The sequence below is a fragment of the Cnephaeus nilssonii genome (assembly GCF_951640355.1).
Source record: "Cnephaeus nilssonii genome assembly, chromosome: 20".
Classification (NCBI taxonomy): Eukaryota; Metazoa; Chordata; class Mammalia; order Chiroptera; family Vespertilionidae; genus Cnephaeus; species Cnephaeus nilssonii.
The window spans coordinates 20268723-20291944 of NC_137091.1; the positions used below are offsets into that span (position 1 = coordinate 20268723).

Genomic DNA, 23222 nt, shown 5'->3' on the forward strand with positions numbered 1-23222 from the left:
ATGTCCGTCTTGGTCAGCCCGGGGACAGCCAGGCTTCCAGAAGGGCCGTGCCAAGTTTGGGAAACAGGCGGGCTTTTCATCCTGGCTCCTCCTGAGTCCCCAGGTCCAGACGTCTGCCCGCTGGCGCCATGGTAACCATGAGGCCACAATGGAACATTCTTCCCGAGGTGGTAGAAGGGGTCCCTGTGTTGGGCTCTTGCGGCGTCAGGTCGGAGTGAGCTCATTTCTCCTTCAGCGGGAGCAGCTCACAGAAGGACTCTGAGAACGACGAGAGACACCCGGTGTCGGGCGTGGGACATGGTGACTGAGAACGGCGCCCACGGCTTCCTCCGGCTCTCGGGCATCCTTTGAGGCAAGGGGAGGCCCGGAGGGAAGGCGGGCGCATGGCCAGGACGCATGGGCTGGGGTTTAAATCTGTTTTCATTGGTGTCAGAGAGGAAGGGAGAGGGAGAGAGCGATGGAAACATCAGCGACGAGAGAGAATCATGGATCGGCCGCCTCCTGCACGCCCCACACCGGGGATGGAGCCTGCAACGCAGGCAGGTGCCCTGGCCGGGGATCGAACCATGACCTCCTGGTTCACAGGTCAACACTCAACCCCTGAGCTACGCCAGCCGGGCCACATGGGCTGGGAGGCAGACACACCTGAGCTCGGGTTCCAGGCTCCCCGCTTGGCAGCCACGTGCCCGTGGGCGGGCTTCTCAATGTCTCCCAGGGTCAGTGTCTGAATCTGTCAAATGGGGATAATCACTGTGTCTACATCACGGGGTCATCGTGCGAATGAACGGAGCAAAATGCCAGGTCTGTGGCTACCGTGTGTAAAAGCACGGACTGTGCCTGGTGAAACCCAGCATCATGGACCCCGCCGTGTTTAGTAGGAGGAATGAAACCAGGGCGGATTCACGCTGAACCCCTGATTTTTCCTTTCGGCAGCATTTGACAGCGACAGCGTCAAGGCAAAGGTTGAATTCCAGGAGTCGAACACCTACACCTTCCTGAACCCCGACTCTCCGACTCTCTGGGAAGCGGGGACCCTGGCTGGATCGACAGGCAGGGGCGGCCTCCTCTCCTGGGGCCATCTCACAGGTCCCAACAGAGTCTCGGTGCCCGGCGCCTGGTCCCTGCCTCCGGACTGCGCGGGACCAGGCCACAGGGACAGCACAGGTGTGTCCCTCCTGTCCTGAGGCTGTGCCGGTGGGAAGGGCAGGGGAGGGCCCGGGCCTCGGACGCTGGGGGGAAGGCACCGCTCAGGGAGGGGAGGAAACGCGCTGCTGTTCCCACAGCTGCCCATGGTGTCTGCTGCGGCCGCGCCTGGGGATGGCGGGGACGACGAGGGTGCTCTTGGTGCTGCTGCTCTGCGCCTCCCACGCTGCTGCCAGTGAGTGCCCGCCCTCCCCGTCACCGCGGAGCCCATCCTGGAGCCGATGCTCTGTGCACTGAGCCAAACGGGCCAGGGCATGGGAGCTTTTAAAAAAACGCCCGTGCCCAGGCCCTGTCCCCGGGGGTGCGGGAGGGCCTGGGGGCAGGTGGGTGGAGTGTGCAGCCAGGTGGGGAGTCCTTGCACCCCACTCTGCAGGGGTGGGGATGAGAGGGGCCCCCAGGGACACAGCCGCCGGCGAGGGAGGACACGGGGCGGCCAGGCAGAGCACAAGCCCCTGTGGGCACCATCCTCTGTTTCATAGGGAAGGAACCCAACTAGGAAAAGAAACGTGGGTGGGAGAGTTCACGGTGACCACTATGGCGAGCCGGACAGAGCGGGCGGCCAGCAGGAGGGGGGCCTGCGGTCGGGTGTGGGGGTGGTGGCCACAGGCCCCCCACCCCTTGCCCCAGCAGTGAGGCCCCCCGCACCCCCCTCGGCAGGTTGTGGCATCCAGCAAACCAGCGTTCTAGGAACTTCGGAGGAGGGTCTGGTCAGCGAGAGGGAGTTCCCGTGGGTGGTGTCCCTGCAGACCTCCCACCACACCCACCTGGCTTTCGGCAGCATCCTCAGTGAGTTCTGGATCCTCAGCATCGCGTCCGCCTTTCAGCACAGGCCAGTACCCTGACTGGGGCCTCAGGGCGCCCTGGGGGGGCGGGGGGCTGTTCCCCCCGCTCGGCTGGGGGAGGCCTGGAAGGTGGACTCCTGGTGACGGGGTGACAGGCCTGTTCTCGGCTCTGTGCTGCCTCGAGTCCTGGGTCCTCGGTCACCGGATGCCAGCCTTGGAGCAGCCGCTGCCTCCCACCGCACAGCGAGACGGTGCTCCTCATCCTCTGCAGGGAGGTCGTTCCTTCCTGTCGGTTTCACTGGGGACGCAGAGGCACTGACGTTGGTAGGAGCCCTGGTTTTAAAGCTCGCCTGGGTCCTTAACGATGTGCAGGAAACACGCGAGCCCTGTAAGTGTAGGGATCTGATTGTTTTTTGCTTCTTTGAACGTCTGTTTTTTCCAAATTCTTTACATTTAATGTGCATTCTTTTAAACCAGGAGAAAAAAAAAAACCCGCAAATGAATAACAGTGTGGTTTTGTTTTTGTTTTTTTAAAATCTTACTTTTTGACCCAATGATTTCACTTCTGGGAATCAACATTCAGGAAATAATTTCAACCCCTGGAAACACTGTATGCACAGAGTGGTTCATGGGGTGGTTAATAAACAGAAAGCTGGGACATAATGTACAATTATTATGGATAAATAAAACATAGTATATTACTCTTTTATATAGTACTAGAGGCCCGGTGCACGAAATTCATGTACGGGTGGGGTCCCTAGGCCTGGTTGGCGATCAGGGCCAATCGTGGCCAGGCCAGTCAGGGCTGGGCCGGAGAGGAGGTGACGGTCACCGGGCCCGGCGCAGAAGGAACGGACGCCAGACACCAGCGCTGCCATCGTTGGCGCCCCACCCCCCTGTGGTTCCCCACCCCCCTCTCCGTCCCTCACTGCTGTGCCGCCACCGTGGTGGATGGGTGGTGGGCTGGCCGGGGGGAGAGACAGGGCATGGAGGTTGGCCGGCAGCCCCGAGGAGGAAGCTGGCCCTCAGCTCCCCTGGGAGAGGGGCCACATCCCCTGCCACCCATCCCTGGTTCCCCGTCCCAGCCCGGGGCCCAGCCCTGATCAGGCTATCGGGGCCTGCCAGCCAGGGGAAGGGACCGAGGAAGGTGGCCAGCCAGGGGAGCTTGGCTGTGGGAGTGCACTGACCACCAGGGGGCAGCTCCAGCATTGAGTGTCTGCCCCCTGGTGGTCAGTGTGTGTCATAGCTACCAGTCATTTTGGTCGCTTAGGCTTTTCTATATATAGATAGATATACACATACAGGGTATGGGAAGAGACTATCCTATATAATAAAAGGCTAATCAACCAAACGGTGGAACGACCGGCCGCTATGACGCACACTGACCACCAGGGGGCAGACGCTCAATGCGAGAGCTGACCCCTGGTGGTCAGTGTGCTCCCACAGGGGGAGCGCTGCTCAGCCAGAAGCACTAAAGATGTCTGACTGCTGGCTTAGGCCCACTCCCCGAGGGCTCCCAGACTGCGAGAGGGCACAAGCTGGGCTGAGGGGCACCCCCCCCAAGTGCATAAATTTCGTGCACCTGGCCTCTAGTAATTACTACAATTGGCAAAACAAATTATAGTATAAAGTTTATACTATAAACTTTCAATGGAATATTGTGCAGCTGCTGATTTTCTTACGGTGTATATTTTTAAATTGAAAATACATGTGCAAAGTAGAATGTTCATGAGGAACCAAAGGATATACAAGGAAAGGGATCTCTTCCCTCCATGGCATGTCAGTTACTGTATCCCTCCCTTGAGCTCTGTCACCAGTTTCTAGGGAATTCTTCCTTAAATACCCAATGCATGTATGGCTATCTCTATACATATCCTGTATAGCTACACACCCACATGTCCTATATGTCTGTATCTACTGACAGAGGGAATTTTCTTCCCCCGGTATTCGTCTGCTAGGGCGGCCATAACAAAAGACCTCAGACAGCGTGGCTCAGACAACAGTTTATTTCTTACTGTTCTGGAGGCTGGAAGTCCAAGATCAAGGTGCTGGCAGGGTTGGGTCTCCAGAGGCCTCTCTTGTTGGCTCGCAGACTGCCGCCCCCTCACGGCGTCCTCACATGGCCTTCCCGCTGTGTCCACACTCCCGTGTCTCTTCCTCGTTTTATAAGGACACCAGTCCCTTTGGATTAGACTCCTACCCTTATGGCCTGATTTATGCAGCTGCTTTGGAGGTTGGAGCTTCACAAATGAATTTTGGGGAACACAATTCAGTCCATAACACACACACACACAAAAAAAAAAAAAAACACACAACAAAAAACTGGTAGCACATCATACACAGTATTTCACTCTCAGCTTTTTTTCACTCTATCATGAATATTGGGAAGTTCTTTTATAAAAACATATTTTTAAATTGATTTCAGAGAGGAAGGGAGAGGGAAAGAGAGAGAGAAACATCAATGATGAGAGAGAATTATGGATCGGCTGCCTCCTGCAGACCCCCTACTGGGGGTCGAGCCTGCAACCTGGGCATGTGTCCTGACCGGGAAACGAACCATGACCTCCAGGTTCATAGGTCGATGCTCAATCACCGAGCCACGCTGGCCGGGCAAGAGCAGCATTCTTTTCATCAGCTGCGCAGTATCCCATGACGGATGTACCATCACCCAGTCCTCTAATGATGGACATTTGCATGGTTTTTGACCTTTTCCCAGCGCCCAAAATGCGGCAGTATGTGGAGCGGTACCTACGTCATTCCCCACACATGCGGGCATCTTGCAGCATGAGTGACCGAGGAGGGAAAGACGGGGTTAGACATTCCCGGTGGCTGCCACTAGCCCTCTGAGAGCTTCTGCTTTGTGTTAGAGTTCCCGATATCGCTATTTTCTGTTTAGTCTGCTGTTTTGGCCTGCTTTTCTGTTTGACCCAGGGTTTTATGAAAGAGAGAGGTTTTTTTGTTGTTGTTTTTTAAAATATATTTTATTGATTTTTTACAGAGAGGAAGGGAGAGGGATAGAGAGTTAGAAACATCGATGATGAGAGAGAAACATCTATCAGCTGCCTCCTGCACACCCCCTACTGGGGATGTGCCCGCAATCAAGGTACATGCCCTTGACTGGAATCGAACCTGGGACCTTTCAGTCCGCAGGCCGACGCTCTATCCACTGAGCCAAACCGGTTTCGGCGAGAGAGTTTTAAAATACCCAGGTGGTAAGGTGTTTTGTTCTGTTTTCCGCACCATTTAATTCTGAGTTCTCCTGTGTGGTGATTTAGGAATTGGTTGAGGTTGTCCTTGTGGTCCACGTGAACATTATTTTAAGATATGGCGCCCTTGACCGAAATCAAACCAGGACCCTTCAGTCCGCAGGCCAATGCTCTATCCACTGAGCCAAACCGGCTCATTATTAAGAGAATGAAAACGGGGAAGAATGCAGCCTTCTTGGTGCCTTGGCTTCTCAAGACCCCCTCGCTCTCCCTCCAGGAAGGACGCCGTGGCCATTGTGGGGATCGCGAGGATGAACGCCACGGTGGTTTCTCACGAAGAGTATCCGGTCAACACCATCATCGTCCACGAGGGCTTTGATAACAAGACGATGGCCAATAACTTAGCCCTCCTGAAGACAGACACGGCCATGCAGTTCACCGGCCTGGTCCAGCCCATCTGCTTCCTGGGCAGGAAGCTGTACATGCCGCTGGCCTCGCACACCTGCTGGGTGGCCGGCTGGAACCCCACGTTTGCAGTTACGCCTTCCTTCTCCTGGCGGAGGCTGTGTGCGCTAGCAGTAGGGGAACTTGGATGAATCATCCTAGGGCTTATCTTTTTTTATTTTATCTTTTAAAATATATTTTATTGATTTTTTACAGAGAGGAAGGGAGAGGGAGAGAGAGTTAGAAACATCGATGAGAGAGAAACATCGATCAGCTGCCTCCTGCACAACCCCTACTGGGGATGTGCCCGCAACCAAGGTACATGCCCCCGACCGGAATCGAACCTGGGACCCTTGAGTCCGCAGGCCGACGCTCTATCCACTGAGCCAAATCGGTTGGGGCGGGCTTATCTTTTTAAAAAAATAAAAAATACTTTTATTGATTTCAGGGAGGAAGGGAGAGGGAGGGAGAGAGAGAGAGAGGAACATCAACGATGAGAAAGAATTATTGATTGGTTGCCTCCTGCACGTCCCACACTGGGGATCGAGCCCGCTACCCCGGTATGTGCCCCGACAGGAGTTGAACCATGACCTGCTGGTTCATAGGTCGACACTCAACCATGGAGCCACGAGGGTCGGGCTAAGCTTAAGAATGCAGGTGGCTGCCCGAACTGGTTTGGCTCAGTGGACAGAGCATCAGCCTGCGGACTGAAAGGTCCCAGGTTCGATTCTGGTCAAGGGCATGTACCTTGGTTGCAGGCACATCCCCAGTAGGAGGTGTGCAAGAGGCAGCTGATCGATGTTTCTAACTCCCTTTAGTCCGCAGGCGGACGCTCTATCCACTGAGCCAAACCGGTTAGGGCCGATGTTTCTAACTCTCTATCCCTCTCCCTTCCTCTCTGTAAAAAATCAATAAAATATTTTTTTCAAAAAAAAGAATGCAGGTGGCTCGAGGTTCTAGAGTTGGGCGGGAACCCACAGCTAACCAGTCACGATTCCCAATGCTTGCCCTTCCTGTGGCCTTTCTTATATTTGGTCCTTTTTTCTTCTAGCCCAGTGGTCGGCAAACTCATTGGTCAACAGAGCCAAATATCAACCGTACAACGATTGAAATTTCTTTTGAGAGCCAAATTTTTTAAACTTAAACTATATAGGTAGGTACATTGTTATTAACTTAATTTGGGTACTCCTAAGCTGGCCTTTGCTAAAAACTCAAGGGGCCAAAGAGCCGCATGTGGCTCGCGAGCCGCAGTTTGCCGACCACTGTTCTAGTCCTGCGTAGACCACAGTCGGAAGTACACAGGCAGCTGGCAATCTGAAATCAGTGTGAGTTACAGGGGGGCCAGGGACATTACTCCCCGAACGAGAGTGAACTGTCCTCTTGTCTAAGCCATCCTTGTTTTCTTGGGAAATGAACAAGGACATGTATTCTCTGTAGATGTTGGAAAGGGATAAATATGTTCTCTGCCTATATTCACCTTCTAGTTCAAAGCAAAAGTCGTTTTCAGTAAAATCTCAGCCACGGGCCTGATGTCTAGGAGGAAAAGGGGTTCAATCAGCGCGGTGCCTGCTCACTCCCATCGGGACGTGTGAGTTGTAGTTGCGTTGGCTGCGGGGAGTGTCTTCTTGTTGGTAATTCTTGGGCTCTCTGTTGCATGGTGCAGACGGGAAAGCAGATGACGATGAGTATCCTGAGGAAAATCTCCGTGCAAGACATCAACCTGTGTCCCGTAAACGAGTTCCAGAAAACAGGATGTGGCAGCCACGTGGAGCAGGAGACCGATACTGTCTGCTTGGTAAGGACATGACGGACTCGCCCTGGCCGGTTTGCTCAGTGGTTAGAGCGGACTGAAGGGTTGTGGGTTCGATTCCCAGTCAAGGGTATGTACCTCGGTTGCAGGCTCGAACCCCAGCCCAGGGCAGGGCGTGTGTGGGAAGCAACCAATGGATGTCTCTCTCTCACATTGATGTTTCTCTCCCTCTCTGTCTCTCTCCCTCTCTCTCTCACTCCCCCTTCTCCCTCCCTCCCACTCTCTCTAAAAATCAATGGGAAAATATCCTGGGGTGAGGATTAACGAAAAAAGAACACGACGGAGTAAAAGCTCAGTGTGGAGAGGACGCAGTGTCACTTCCAGAGATGGGGAACTCCTGAGGCAGGGACTGTCACTTGAGACTCGTGGCTGTCGGGACTGACTCTGTGTTGGCAGAGAGCAAGTCTCAATAAAACACCTGCAGAATGGACGCCCAGTCGCCGTTGTCCAGTGGGACACGATTAGGCAATTCCACTTTCAAACCTAGGTAACTGGCCAGGGTCACCCACACACCTGCGGGGAGAGAGGTCTGTGCGGCAGAATTCCCGCGGCCTCAGCACCGCTCCCACAGGAGCAGGGAACGCCGGGAGCACGTGCAGGGACCGGCAGCTGCCCAGGTGACCCTAGGCCAGCGTGACCCTGACCCTCGCAGGACGGTGGGTGGGAGCGAGCAGCTTCAATGGAGGATGGAAACAAGAGAGAGAGGAGAGGGGAAAAGGTGACCATTCCAGGCCAGAAAGGAAAGGAATATCAACATTCGAGGCATGAGAAACCGAAGGAGGGATTTTAGTCCAAGTACTGAAAAGGGGCAAGACAATGAAATGCGAGCCAGGAAGCTACAGGCAAAGTGCAGAGGTGGACAGGTAATTTGCACAATGAAAGGAAAAGTCATCTTGTTGAAATTTGTGGCGGTGGCTGCCTAGGTTGGAAAGAGTAACCAATCATCTGCCCCATTTCCAGCGAGAACCGGTGTAAAACATTTCTGGAGCAAACCGTAAATTGCACAAGGATGTGTTAACAAGGAAACGTTCTTTTAGCCTGGCCGGTGTGGCTCAGTGGTTGAGCGTAGACCTATGAACCAGGAGGTCACCGTTCGATTCCCGGTCAGGGCACATGCCCGGGTTGCGGGCTTGATCCCCAGTGTGGGGCGTGCAGGAGGCAGCCAATAAATGATTCTCTCTCATCATTGATGTTTCTCTCTCTCTCCCCCCCCTCCCTTCCTCTCTGAAATCAATAAAAATGTATTAAAAAAATAAATAAAAACAAAAAGTTCTTTGAGACCTGAAGCCTTCTGTCCTTTGTCACAGGGGGACCCGGGAAACCCGCTCATGTGCCAGCTGCAGGGGCTGGACCTGTGGGTGCTGAGAGGGATCCTGACGCAGGGGGGCGAGAAGTGCCCTGGCCTCTTCCTGTACGTCAAGGTGGAGGACTACAGCGACTGGATCACGGCCAAGACGCAGACGGACAGCCTTCTCCCCCTGTCCATGTTCCACCACTACCACCACCACCAGGAGAACGCGGCCCCTGCCGAGGGCCCCTCGGCGCCCACCATGGAGACGCAGCTCCAAGAGCCAGCAAACATGTCCATCTTCTTGGCCAGATCTCCGTGGCCGGAGAACAGCTCTTTGGAGGGCGCAGAATCCCGGGGGAAGGGCGTGAGGGATTCGGGCAGCTCTCCGGGGGACGGGGAGGGGGAGGGGGAGGAGGAGGCGGCCCAGCCCACGTACTATGACTATTACAGTGAGCAGGAGGCCGGGCACGGGGCGTCCATTTCGGGTCAGAACGGGTTGCATCGGCCCCAAGAAACGCTCTTGCTTTGCTCTGCGCTTGTTTTCTTTTGGATCGGTAGAGAGTCTGGGAGCTAACCCCCCCGCCCACGGAAGAGTAGGCTCAGAGTGCTGAGTGCCCGGCCCCCGCCACGCCGCGTGGGTGCCCGATCGCTGCACGCCCGGCTGGCCCGGCCCGGCCCGCGGCCCGCCCTCCTCTGTCTCACTGCCCCGTGCTCCCACCGCACCGTCATCTGTGCTCTGAACTAAAGGTGGGCTAACGAGTCAAACGCCAGAGTGCCCTGTGGTTCTTTCAGTGTCAGCGCTTCCAGGGGCCAGGCTGGGACCCGGCCCACCACAGGCCGACGGGCCGGGGAGTCGGGGACACCCGTCGGCACGGGGAACAGAGAGAGGCCCCTGTGACTAGAAGGGAGCTGGTTCTTTTAATGGATTGCTTTTCGGGCCACAGCCCATGGCCTCCCTCTGGCTACTTCCCAGGGGGGCTGATTAGCTGCAGCTTCTCATTGGTGGCCTTCATCTTATTCCAGTCCTTGCGGTAGCCTTTTAAGGACATCTGCGGAAGGAGAGGGGGAGAGGCGAGAGTCACTTGGGGGAGAGGCGGACTGTGACTAGTCAGAGCACAGCCCTGGATGGTGGCCCGGGTGCCCACGGGGCAGGGGCGTGGCGACCCAGGGGCACCTGGGAGAGTCGTCTAAAGACCTCGCGGAGCACCAGTGGTCCACGGACCACCCGTTGGCGACCGCTGCTCTAAGGAGCTTGTTTCTGGTCGGTAGAGCGAGAAGTTGCAGGTTCCTGCTGGGATTCTCTGCTACTTCTCAGCTTCAGGTCTGACGGGCCCGAGGTTGGATCCCAATTTACTTCCTGCGGTGGGAAGCGGAGCCAGGGTCCGGGTGTGAAAGCGCTGCTGTCCTCTAAGTATGTCTTTTAGAAAACGTTTTTTCCATCAAGTTTTTATTGATTTCAGAGAGGAAGGGAGAGGGAGAGAGAGAGAAACATCGATGATGAGAAAATCGGATCGGCTGCCTCCTGCACGCCCCCTAAGGGAAGCACAGCCTGACCCAGGCCAGGTTGCATACTGAGCGTCATCTATGAACCAGAAGGTCATGGCTCGATTCCCATGCCTGGGGTGCGGCCTCGATCCCCAGTAGGGGGCGTGCAGGAGGCAGCCGATCAAGGATTTTTCTCTCATTGTTGATGTTTCTCTCTCCGTCTTCCTCTCTGAAATCAATAAAATAAAATAAAAAATCTTTTTAAAAAAAATACAGTCATCCTTTGTTTCAATATAAGGCTTAAAAAACTGGAGATTCCTCTCAGATGTTACGTGTCCAAACATCTGTATCTTTAGCTCAAAAACAAAATCGCAGACAAGAATGGGAAGGGCGTGTAAGTCTGCCCCCCTGGGGCCGCTCCGGGCCTACCTCTGCGATCTCCACTTTCCTCTCCCAGATGCGGATGGTCTTCTCCAGCTCCCCGTTGAAGATCTTCTCCCTGACGTACATCATCACGGGCGGCGCTCGGAACTCGGCCATCTGCTTCCGCAGCTTCTTGTTCACAGCCTCGGCTTTGGCCCGGTCCTGGGTCGGGAAGGACCAAGTCACCCGGATCCCTGCCGCATCTGGCCCACGGGGACTTGCTGGCCCTCCCATCTCTCCCCAGTTTCAGCGAAGTTCTGAAAACCATGTTTACATTTTCAAAGGAGTGGGGGGAATCACAAAAATCTCATTTTTTATAGATTGTGATGTTTTCATCCAGTCCAGAAACACCAAGTATAGCTTAAAAGTCTCTTTTCCTTCCTACCTCCCTCCCTCCCTTCCATCCCTTCCCTTCCCTTTCCTTCCTTCCTTCCTTCCTTCCTTCCTTCCTTCCTTCCTTCCTTCCTTCCTTCCTTCCTTCCTTCTTTCCTTTATTAAGAGAGAGAAACATCACCCTAGTTGGTCTGGCTCAGTGGATAGAGCGTTGGCCTGTGGACAGAAGGGTCCCGGGTTCAATTCCAGTCAGGGGCACACGCCCGGGTTGTGAGCTCGATCCCCCCAGTGTGGGGCGTGCAGGAGACAGCCGATCAGTGATTCTCTCTCATCGTTGATGTTTCTATATCTCTCTCTCCCTCTCCCTTCTGAAATCCATAGAAATATATATTTTTTAAAAAGAGTCCTCAGACACAGTAAATACTCTCTAAATGTTAACCATTATAAAGAAGGAAAAAAAGAGACAGAAATATCAATCGGCTGCCTCCTGCACACCCCCTACTGGGGAGTGAGCCCGCAACTCAAGCATGTGCCCTGACCGGGAATGGCACCAGCAGCCTCCTGGTACCGTGGTCGGCAAACCGCGGCTCGCGAGCCACATGCGGCTCTTTGGCCCCTTGCGTGTTCTAACGCCACTTCTTCAAAATAGACTTGCCCAGGCCGAAAACCGACTTCTGCGCATGGGCCACGAAGCTTCAATCGCACTGTACATGTGCGCCCGCACGTGGTATTTTGTGGAAGAGCCACACTCAAGGGGCCAAAGAGCCGCATGTGGCTCGGGAGCCGTGGTTTGCCAACCACTGTCCTGGTGCATGGGATGACACTCAGCCAACTGAGCCACACCCGTCGGGCCACGTCCAGTGTTCTTTTTTTTTTAAACCTCACCCAAGGAGTGAGGCTATTTTTTCATTGATTTTTAGAGAAAGTGGAAGAGAGTGAGGCGGATGAGATAGAGAGAGGAGGTGGGGTGTGGAGAGAGAAACATTGACGTGAGAGAGACACATCGATTGGTTGCCTCCCGACTTGCAACCCAGGTACGTGCCCTTAACTGGAATCGAACCTGTGACCCTCCAGTGTGCAGGCCGACACTCTAACCACTGAGCAACACCGGTGGGGCCACGCCCAGTGTTCTTTATCTCCCACTTTCCTAAAGTCCTCCTAGAGTCCCATCCTGGGTGCATTTAACTTGTCTAAATTCAACTTGATGTGCTCCGCAAAACACTGAGCGTGCTAAATCACAATGTGGATGATGCCACGTCTTCTCACAGTGACCACAGGGCCCAGAGTGAGCTCAGGGCGGAGGTCAGGTCTGCCGTCCAAGCATCCACTGTCCCGAGTAAGAGTCAGGTGCCTAAAGGGCTCCCTCTCCTTTCCATGGGATACTGCCTCTTGGTGTGTGTACCTTTTTTCATATCCGTTACATCATTACAAGCATGTTATATTTTTTGCAAGGTTGTACATGCAACACTTTCAATATTTTACTTTACGGGGCATTTAAGGAATTCTTGAGGATTGTTTGGACTCCACACGATTTCTACCTTGTGAGTTTTCTACCTTGTGAGCTGACTCTAGAGCCTAATGCAGCAGCGGGAGGCCGCACTGCTAGACTGCAAGCCTCCAGGTAGCACTTTCTCCTCTGACAGCCCAGAGATATTTTGATTTTTTTTTTTTATGGTGTCGCCTTTTTTAGACAAAACTCAAGGTGGCTTGTCCTGGCTGGTTTGGCTCAGTGGTTGGAGCGTTGGCCTGAGGACCGAAGGGTCGCAGGTCCAATTCCCAGTCAAGGGCGTGTACCTCTGTTGCAGGTTCCCCAGGCCTGGTAGGGGCGCGTGTGGGAAGCAACCAATCCATGTGTGTGTCTCTCTCGTCGGTGTTTCTTTTTTTTTTTTTTTTTTTAATATATTTTATTTATTTCTTACAGAGAGGAAGGGAGAGGGAACAGAGAGCTAGAAACATCGATGAGAGAGAAACATCGACCAGCTGCCTCCTGCACACCCCCCACCGGGGATGTGCCCGCAACCAATGTACATGCCCCTGACCGGATTCGAACCTGGGACACTTCAGTCCGCAGGCCGACGCTCTATCCATTGAGCCAAACCGGTCTCGGCTCTCGTCAGTGTTTCTATCTCTCTCTCCCTCCTCCCTTCCTTCTACTCTCTCTAGAAGTCAATGGAAAAAATATCCTCCGGTGAGGATTAAAAATAAAAGATGTAGGTGGCTTGGGTCCTGGTGGACAATGACTCAAGCCCTGCAAACACCAGAAATGGCACATTTAACCCCTCTTACCTCCTCCACTTGCAGGGCTTCTCTTTCAATTTTTTCAAGCAACTCATGTCTCAGCAGGATCTCCTTTTCCAGGTTGATGGACATTTCTATTGCTCGGTGTAGCCTGGTCTGAAAGAGAACAGCGCAGCCCGTCTTGAGCAAAGCTGACCACGGGGAGCTCTACCAAGGACAGGCGGCTCTTTGTGAGGCCGGCGAGAAGCAGGGCCATGTGACCGTGGCCTGCCCTTCTCACACGCCCCGGTTTTCAGCATCCTGGTGTCTAGGTGGCGGGGAGAGAGCCCTGGGAGTCTTATCCTCACCTGCGGGGGGCGGAGGGGGCGGGCGCAAGATGCAGAGACCCAACTCCCACCCCACCACTTACAAGCGTCCCTCCACCCGTCCGACCGCACTGACCACCAGGGGGCAGACGCCCAACGCAGGAGCTGCCGAGCTGCAGTGACTTGGCAGCGGAGGTTCTCGGGTGACGCACCCGAAACCAGAGAGGAGGGAGCCCGATTCCTCGCGGGGCCTCGCGATTCCACCTTTGGCCGTGGGTTATGCTGTTGCTGGGGCACTGGCGGCCCCGAATCTGGTTTCCTGCACACTAGCGTTTGCGTTCCACACCCTGTACGACAGCAACTTTGCAGAGGGATGTCGAAGAGCCGGTTTTGGCCCGATCCCTGCAGTCCAGGCAGAGGGACCCCACCTGCTGGAGGGACCCCGCTCACTCTGTAGACGCCCTTTGAGCCGCGGTGCCACCCCAGGTGCGGCCGGCCGGGGGGTGGGGTTGGGGGGGACTGCGGGAGGTTGGCTCCAGCGTGTGTCTGGCCCATCTAGCCCAGTCCTGCCCCGCCAGCCATCTTCTAATTAATTTCCTATCAATGTGCATGAATCCGTGCACCAGGTCACGAGTCTTCTAATGACAGGGCAGAACAGCACCTGTTAACAGAACCCATGGTGTCCTCAGTCCTGGGGATTGGGCAGGTGGATATACCAGGGGGCGGGGGGTCTTAGGGAACACCTTTGAGTTCTCCCTACCACAGGGCACTGCTAGTTCACAGTCGGTGAAGAGTGACCTGGGAGGGTGAAGTGGGTCAAGAGGGTCAAGTGTATGGTGACGAAAGGAAGCAATAGAGTACACAGATGCTGAATTAGAATGTACATCTGAAATTGCTATAATGCTATTAACCAATGTTACTCCAATAAATTTAATTCTTAAAACCCAGTTAATATCTACTATGCCTGGCCAGTGTGGCTCAGTGGTTGAGTGTCGACCTATGAACCAGGAGGTCACGGTTTGATTCCAGGTCAGGGCACATGCCCAGGTTGTGAACTCGATCCTCAGTGGGGGGCGTGCAGGAGGCAGCCCATCAATGATTCTCTCTCATCATTGATGTTTCTCTCTCTCTCCCTCTCCCTTCCTCTCTGGAGTCAATAAAAATATATTTAAAAAACTAATATCGACTAAAAAAACAAAGAGTGACACATCACAGCTGTCCTCAAACAATGATAATATACCAGACTCCCCCACTCGGGGCTTGTGGGCACAAAGTGGGAGAAAGCCGTGCCCCCTAGAGGGAGGCTCCCTCAAAACTCGCAGAAGTGACCGTGTCTGCCTCCTTCCGGCTGTGCCCTCAGCACCCACTTAGCCCTGTGCCTGGCATGGTGCTCAGTCCAGGTGGTAACAGAGGAAAGTTAATCTGCGTGTTTTTGACAAGGTCGCCCACCTGGTGTGTGAGACTCACATGACGTGGTCCCTCCTGCCCCCTCCCATCCCCTAAACACCCTGAAGCACCAACAGTTCCTGGGACCACGGCAGCCGAGCACCTGCTGGCCAGGCACTGCCCTCGGCGCTGGGAGGACAGCACCGACCGCCGGAGCCCCGAGGCACACAGGCCCACCTCCAGGACGTGAAGCCCGGCGCCGGGGTCCCCAGGGGAGGCCTGACCTCACCGCGCACAGCTGCCTGCCTGCCTCCCCCCAGGAGGTGAGCTCTGCTCTGCGCCGCGGAGGGAGTGGGCCTGCTTCTCCCTCCGCCCCTCGCTGTGTCCACCGCAGGGCTCCTGGGAGCGGCTCGTCATCCGCTATTATCTGTCACCAGCGCAGTGGCCCCTGGGGTTCTGCCCACCGCAGCCCGTGTCCCTGCTGCCCGGGTTCCGAGACGCAAACCACCCGCACCGTGTGTTTAGCCACGTCCCCACGAGCGCCGGCCTGCCAGCGGCCAGGTTCATCTTATGAACCAGAAGTTCCACTCCAGAGCCCTGGCCTTCCCCACGAGATCAGACAGGCCCTGTGCTATGCAGCTGGGTGGGCAGGATAAGATCGAGGTCCGACGTGATGACGTGATGTAACCTCGAGCAGGCCGGCGTCCCCGCCAGCGAGGGCCTGGGAGTCCGGAGGATGGCTCCGTCTCCAAATAGCAGGGATCAGATAAGCTAACTATGGACGAGATAAGCTCCAAGTGACGACCTGCTGGATGGTTACGACACGGTCGTGGGTGACCGAGTTTCAGAATGCCAGCACCATACTGCCTACACACCTCGTGCCGGGGAAAGACACGTGTTTAGGTGGGACAGGCCCTGGGCCAGGAGTCCCAGCGGGCCACAGACTTGCTGTCTGAACCTGGCAATTACTCTGCCTCTCTGGGCCTCTGGTTTTTCATCCGTAAAAGGAAAATCCTGGACGAGCATCAGCCTAGTCTGAACACATTCCAATTCACTTTTTAAAAAATATACACTGAGTGGCCAGATTATTATGATCTCTGAATGCATATATATATATATATATATATATATATATATATACACATATACATATATATTAGAGGCCTGGTGCATGAATTCGTGCTCTGGCCAGCCTGGCCAGGGAGAGGGGACATGGGCGATTGGCTGGCCTGCCTGCTGATCGAACTCCTGGTCGAGGGGACAATTTGAATATTAGCCTTTTATTATATAGGATATACACTGAGTGGCCAGATTATTATGTGTTCAGAGATCATAATAATCTGGCCACTCAGTGTATATTTTTATTGATTTCAGAAAGGAAGGGAGAGAGACATAGAAACACCAATGATGAGAGAGCATCATTGATCGGCTGCCTCCTGCACACCCCCCCACTGGGGATCAAGCCCACAACCCGGGCATGTGCCCTGATCAGGAATCAAACTGTGACCTCCTGGTTCATAGGTCGACACTCAACCACTGAGCTACGCTGGCCAGGCCCAATTCACATTTTAAAGTGACACCGTGTGGGCCACATGATGCCCTTATGTGAGCCACCGGCACCCATAGCCACGGCTGCTACGTGGGTCGCAGACAGACAGGAAGTATTTTAAGTTTTGCAGGCCCAGAGGCAACATTGAGGATGTTATATAGTTACTTATATGAACAAGAGAAAAAAAAACAATTTTCCACAAATGTTTTATTGATAAGATTTCAAACGTCGGAATTAAGTACAATAGTTTGGACTACAGGTCTACTAAGGAGAAGAATGGAATTTCTGGGGGAGAAACTAGTTTTGCTTCATTGGGTTTCAAAGGTAGTGTTCGCTACCAAACAGATTGCAAATGTTCCGTAAAAACCATTCCTGGCTCACCAGCTAGTGGGCCGGGCCCACGGGCCCACGGTTGGCTGACCACCGCCTCGGCCAGCTGCTAACGGGGTGACCCCAGCCCAGCCTGCTGGGGACAGGCCCTGCTCACGCCTATGGCCCTGCTTAGTTATTAATAGCGCCTCTCTTTCTCCAAAAAGGGTTCTGTGTGGGTGAGGACTTACTTAGTAGTGTCCTGATTTATAGATAAGATGGTTTTCCTTTGCAGGGTTTTAAGCAGGGAATGCTTTTTATATGCCTAAACAAAACAGGGCCCTAAATGTGGTTAGCTCTCAAAACTCACTGTGCATAAAAATCATCTGGGGAGTTAAAAAAAATAAAGATGCATGGCCCTCACCCCCCTAATTCAATTGGTCGAGGTGAGACTAGGTTGTCCTTATATCTTTTAAAAAAGTAGAAGTGCCTGGCTGGTGTGGCTCAGTGGTTGAGCATTGACCTATGAACCAGGAGGTCAGGGTTCAATTCTCGGTCAGGGCACATGCCCAGGTTGGGGGCTTTATCCCCAGTGTGGGGCGTGCAGGAGGCAGCCGATCACTGATTCTCTCTCATCATTGACGTTTCCATCCCTCTTTCCCTCTCCCTTCCTCTCTCTCAAATCAATTAAAAAAAAATTTTTTTTTTTTAAGTAGAAGCTCCTTGGGTGGTCCTAATGCACAGCCAGGGCTGTGAGAACATTGGGGTGCTGCAGAAGACGTGGCTTTCACAGGAGAACTAGGGGAGCAGAGGGAGGCTGAAGGCCACTCCTCCCCGTGGGAAGCGGCAGTGAACAGCCCTGAGGCAGGGACCTGGGCATGGGGTGGACCTTACTTTGTATGAGTTGAGGATCTGCAGGGTGGTCCCGGACGCCAGCTTCAGCCGGATCAGTTCCTGATTCCTTGCCTCGATCGTCTCTAAGAACTGAGCGTTCTCTATCTTCAGCTGCTGAAAATCGACGTCATGGAGGGCCTCGCCCACCTCTTCCTTCTACAGGTCAGAGAAGAGGAAGGAGCGACGTGAGGGAGTGACTTCCGAGTGTATGGCCCACACCCCGCAACTCCGGGTGAGATTCTGGAAGTCGGGCATCATTCAGTCATTCAACCAACACAGCCTGCGGATCTGCGTGGGGCCAGGCGTGGCACCAGGCCCTGGGGACAGAGATGTGAGTGTATAGGCTACTCCCTGGCCTCACGGAGCGCATCCTGGGTGAGGGCCATCTTGCATCTGTGGTCGGCAGCGGCCACACTCAGGACTGCTCCCCACCCCACGCTCCACTCCCGCTGGACCACCTCCTTCCACCACAGCTCCTGAGGCCCCATGTGACCCGCCCTCCAGTCCCACGCTCCCAGCCTGACAGCAGAGGGGGCGCCTCCCTCCGCTGAGCTCTGCAGGCGGCGCTCCGCTCCGTGGTCGACTCCTGGTGCCTCTGTGCAGTCACACACCCCTGCCTTTTTTTTATATATATACATCCTGCCTTTTAAAAAATATATATTTTTTCTTTATTTCAGGGAGGAAAGGAGAGGGAGAGAAAGATAGAAACATCAATGAAGAGAGAGAATCATGGATCAGCTGCCTCCTGCACGCCCCCTACTGGGGACTGAGCCTGAAACCCAGGCATGTGCCCTGACTGGGAATCGAACCGCGACCTCCTGGTTCATAAGTCGATGCTCAGCCCCTGAGCCAGGCCAGGCGGGCCATCCCTGCCTTTTCTCACCACCCCACGCCCTGCTTGTCTGTGAGCTTGCCAGAGCAGGACCAGTGTCATTGTGCTGCCGCATGGCTTTCAGGTTAGAGGTCACCCACCGCATCCTCGCCTCACACCGAAACGCCCTCTTCACGATGCTGAGCTCGCGTGATGCCCAGGGGACCAGGGACTCGCTGACCGGGGGCAGCTCTATGGGGCCAGGTCCTTCTTACACTGAACTCGAATCTTCTTCGCTGACACCTCCAGCCCCCACACCGGCGGTGCCCTCCGGGCTCACAGTGGTGCCTCCTCTCCCGCAGGCAGTGCCCGAGCACCGGGCCCATGGGTCCAAGTCGTCCCCATGCTTTCTGCTCCCTCCCTCCCTCTCAGCTCCCTCTCCTTTGTGAACTCCAGTTACCGATCCTTTAAGCCTGGAGTTCCTACGGAAGCACAGGGCTCCGGATCTGGCTACGCAGGACAGACTCGGGCGAGATAGATCGTGTGAACTATTCTTCACGTGATCCTTTCCTGGTGGGGCACTGTGGCTCTCGGAGTGCGGCCTGGGCCCCAGCATCGCCGCCAGCTGAGCGGCCTTCAGCAGGTGAACTATGGCTGAGCCGTCTGGCACCTGTGCGGAAATGCTGGGGATCGAAGTAGAGGAGCTTACATTTGTCCTCAGCCACGTTGTGCCATCCCAGCTTGTGGAGTCTTTCGAGATCCCAAGTCAATCAAGCACTAGACCTTAGACGTGTTAATTCTCCTGCCCACTGCTGTGTCCCTGTCCGGGGCCACCTCTGACAGGTGTGCCATCGGTGCCCAGGTTCAAGCTAATAAAGAACCCACTGAGCGAGGAGAGGACGGAGCCCTGTCATCACACCCCGGAGACCCTCTGCACGTCCGCCTTACTGCCTTTAGGTCAGCTGTCCAAGGACTCACCCAGGAATACCACAACCGTGCCACCCAGGCCACATCCCCCAAAGCATCAACAAGTACGACGCGAGGGCCTCTTAGATTCAAGCCAACTCTGTCTACAGATTCACCAGCACAGACATTGTATTAGTTCCCCGTGGCTGCTGTAACAAACTCAGGGGCCTATCAAACAACACAGATCTACCACCTCACAGCTCAGGAGGTCAGAGCCCGAGACAGTTCTCTGGGCCGGAATCAAGGTGTCGGCAGGGTCTCGTCCCTTCCGGAGGCCCCTGGGGAGACTGCTTCCTCGCTGTTGCCAGCTTCTAGAGGTGCCTGCCTTCCTTCCTTCCTTCGCTCAGGACGCCTTCCTCTGCCTTCAAAGCTCTGTCTTAGAGCATCGTCCTGATATGCCATGGTTGTGGGTTTGATCCCCGGTCAGGGCACATCCACAAACCAACCAATGAATGCATAAATAAGTGGACCAACAAATTGACCACCCCCTCTCTCTCCCTTCCTCTTTCTAAAAATCAATAATAATTTTTTTTTCTCTCTTTAAAATACATCAGCCTGGCTGACTTGGCTCAGTGGTTGAGCAATGACCTATGAACCAAGAGGTCACCGGTTCAATTCCCGGTCAGTGCACATGGCCAGGTTGTGGGCTCAATCCCCAGTGGGGGGCGTGCAGGAGGCAGCCAATCAATGATTCTCTCACCATTGATGGTTCTCTCTCTCCCCCTCTCCTTTCCTCTCTGAAGTCAATTTAAAAAAATTTCAAAAAGCACATCGCTCTGACCTCTACTTCTGTTATCACATCTTCTCTCTTCCTCACTGGACGCTTGTGATTGCGTTGAACCTTCTCAGACAATCCAAGATTATCTCTCCACCTCAAGATCCTTGACTTTAATCACATCTGCCAAAATCCTTTTGCCATGTGAGGTAATGCGTTCAGGTTCCAGGAATTAGGACACAGACATCTTCGGGTGGACATTGTTCTACCGACCACAGTAACTTAAAAAACAGAAGCCACCTACCTGCCTCAGTTGCAACAGCATCTTTTTCCTCGTGACTTTGAGAGAAACATTTTTCAAACGTAATTTATCCTTCATATTATCCTGAAAAATAAAAGCGAATTTTAATCCACTTCTCTTCTTCTTCCCTGTTGGTCTGAAACATTGGTAAGTCTGAGGCTACACACCAAACCTTGAGCCCTAACAATCAGTCACTTATTTTAAGGTCCTTTGACATCTACGCAAGCTGGTGTTGCTATAGCATTTCACTCATCACCAAGAAGCAGGGGGAGCTGGGTCTGTCCTCAGAAAGTTTTCTGTTGCTTTTAAATTCAGGATCGTTTGGGTAGAGGAGCCTGTCCAGACAAAATGATCTTATGATTCTTTGGTCTTTTGTTCTCCTGGTTCACATAATCTTTATTATTTATAACCAATTAGGGTTAGTAAGCCAACCCACCTTCAGGATCCAAAGCTGATACACTGCAAAATCTTTGAAAATGAAGGAGCATTTTAACTCACTCTTTAAAAAAATTTTTTTTAATTGATTTTAGAGAGAGGAAGGGAGAGGGATAGAAAAATAGAAACATCGATGAGAGAGAAACATGGATACATGGATCGGCTGCCTCTGCACACTTCCCACTGGGAATGGAGCCCACAACTTGGGCATGTGCCCTGACTGGGAATCGAACTGTGACCTCCTGGTTCATGGGCCGATGCTCAACCACTGAGCCTCACCAGCTGGACTCATTCTTATAATAATGGAACGCAACGAGCTTGAGATGTACCGGTCTCACTCCACACAGTCACTTGACTAGATAGGCTCATACGTTTCTCAAGAAAACATATCAGTCCTGGCCTGTGTGGCTCCGTTGGTTGGAACATTGTTCTGTACACCGAAAGGTTTCTCGGGTTCAATTCCCGGTTAGGGCACATACCCAGGTTTTGGGTTCGATCCCTGGTTGGGGCACATACAGGAGGCAACCAATCAATGTTTCTTGCTCACATCAATGTTTCTCTCTCCCTCCCTTCCTCTCTCTCTAAAATCAATGCATGTCCTCGGGTGGGGATAGAAAGGAAGGAAGGAAGGAAGGAAGGGAGAGAGAAAGAGAGGGAGGGAGGGAGGGAGGGAGGGAGGGAGGGAGGGAGGGAATATATCAGATCTTGAAACAAATAGCAACAATAAAAATAAGTCACCCATCTGAGAAACTATTGATATTCGCCCTGCCTGATGGATGCAGCCTGGGTAAATTTGCATTCTAAAACACACACACTTGGGGAGATGGATAAAAAATCCTCACATGTAGCAACGCTGATGGGGGACCACATGCAGGGGGGCTGCCCCGTGGATCCTTTTCATGTCATCATTCAATGACTCTCTTCTCCCTTTCTAAGTGCCAACCTCCCGCCAGCTCACCCTCCGGCGGTTGGCGTCCTCAATGTACTTCAGCACTTTCTGAGTGGCCAAAATACTCCCTTTCTTCTTGGATATGGTTTTCAAAATATCCTTCTCAAACTCTTGCATTGCTTTCTGAACTTCAGCCATCCGAATTTCAGCTTCCTCAATGATAGCCTGGGGGGGTCAGCACAGAGAGAACAGAGTCACTGAAAAAGTTTCTATGTTTCTTCTTAGTCTTAGAATTATACCCTTAAGATGCAGATGTGACTGCATGAATGTTACTATGTAAAAGCATGCCTCAAAAAAGTTAATAGGAAACATAAAAAGGCGGCAAACAACAACAGAGCCTCAGGGATCTTTATAAATATGTATTTTCATGTCTGAAATATTACTTATCCATTAAAGTTATAACACTAATTATAATATAAAATAATATAATATAATATATAATAATAAAAGAGTAATATGCTAATTGGACCAGACATCCTTCCTGACGAAGCCAGAGCTGCGAGGGAAGCCCAGGTCCCAGGTGCCATAGGGAAGCCGGTGCCGGCAGCCGGGGGAAGGAAGGCCTACTCTTGCACGAATTTCATGCATCGGGCCTCTAGTATGATATGATATGATATTATATGATATGATATGATATAAAAATATCTGGAAGTATGCACCAAAACATTAACCACAGTCACAGCAGGAGAGATGGATTAGTGGGAGACAAAGAAGCAGTCTTAACCTGGTCAGCATGGCTCAGTGGTTGAGCGTTGACCTATGAACCAGGAGATCATGGTTTGATACCCTGTCAGGGCCAGATTGCAGGCTTGATCCCCAGCGTGGGGCGTGCAGGAGGCAGCCGACGGGTGACTCTCTCTCATCATTGATGCTTCTGTCTCTCTCTCCCTCTTCCTTCCTCTCTGAAGTCAATCAATAAATATTTTTTTAAAAAAAGCACTCTTATTACACACTTCTGTAATTTGAAAAAGATGCTATAAATGAATATACGTACCAACATGGAAAGACATTGTTCAGTGATAAAAGAGTTGACAAGATAATATGGTATCTTTTTATAAAGAAGTTCATATAGGCATATGAATATGTTTTCAAATGTGCTTCTTTTAGCTTACCCATGTGTTTAAATTTTGCTACAACAAATAGAAATTGTCTTTAAATAAGAAAACAGAAACACACATGTTATTTTCAAGAATAAAATGGGGGGATGAGGACAAATATGTAATACCTTAACCAATAAAGAAATTAAAAAAAAAAAAAGAATAAAATGAGAAGCTATCTGTAGCTTCAGACCTTTTCCCTGGGTGCCAAGAAGCAAATGTGTCGTCCTGTCCTGGCCAGCCTCCGGCCTCGGCCTCGTGCCTCCCCACCCTCTTCACTTGCTAGACCA

At 53.0% G+C, this 23222-nt stretch overlaps 2 protein-coding genes across 2 annotated transcripts in view; one reads left to right on the forward strand and one right to left on the reverse strand.

Moving 5' to 3' along the window:
• On the forward strand, window positions 1–9310 carry PRSS54 (serine protease 54; the record flags this gene model as incomplete). The annotated part of the gene is made up of 7 exons (XM_079759756.1): window positions 1–131; window positions 236–300; window positions 934–1164; window positions 1861–2036; window positions 5473–5727; window positions 7299–7430; window positions 8753–9310. The coding sequence occupies 7 exons, from the start codon at window positions 1–3 to the stop codon at window positions 9308–9310; spliced, it is 1548 nt and encodes a 515-aa protein (XP_079615882.1).
• The window catches only part of CFAP263 (cilia and flagella associated protein 263), a gene marked incomplete at its 5' end in the record, with an annotated part of 19745 nt that continues 5819 nt past the window's right edge, over window positions 9297–23222 (reverse strand). Inside the window, 6 exons of the mRNA XM_079759918.1 lie at window positions 9297–9785; window positions 10651–10806; window positions 13264–13371; window positions 17659–17814; window positions 20455–20535; window positions 21845–22000. Coding sequence (XP_079616044.1) covers window positions 9699–9785; window positions 10651–10806; window positions 13264–13371; window positions 17659–17814; window positions 20455–20535; window positions 21845–22000 — 744 coding nt within the window. The 3' untranslated portion in view covers window positions 9297–9698. The remainder of the gene's footprint in view (window positions 9786–10650; window positions 10807–13263; window positions 13372–17658; window positions 17815–20454; window positions 20536–21844; window positions 22001–23222) is intronic.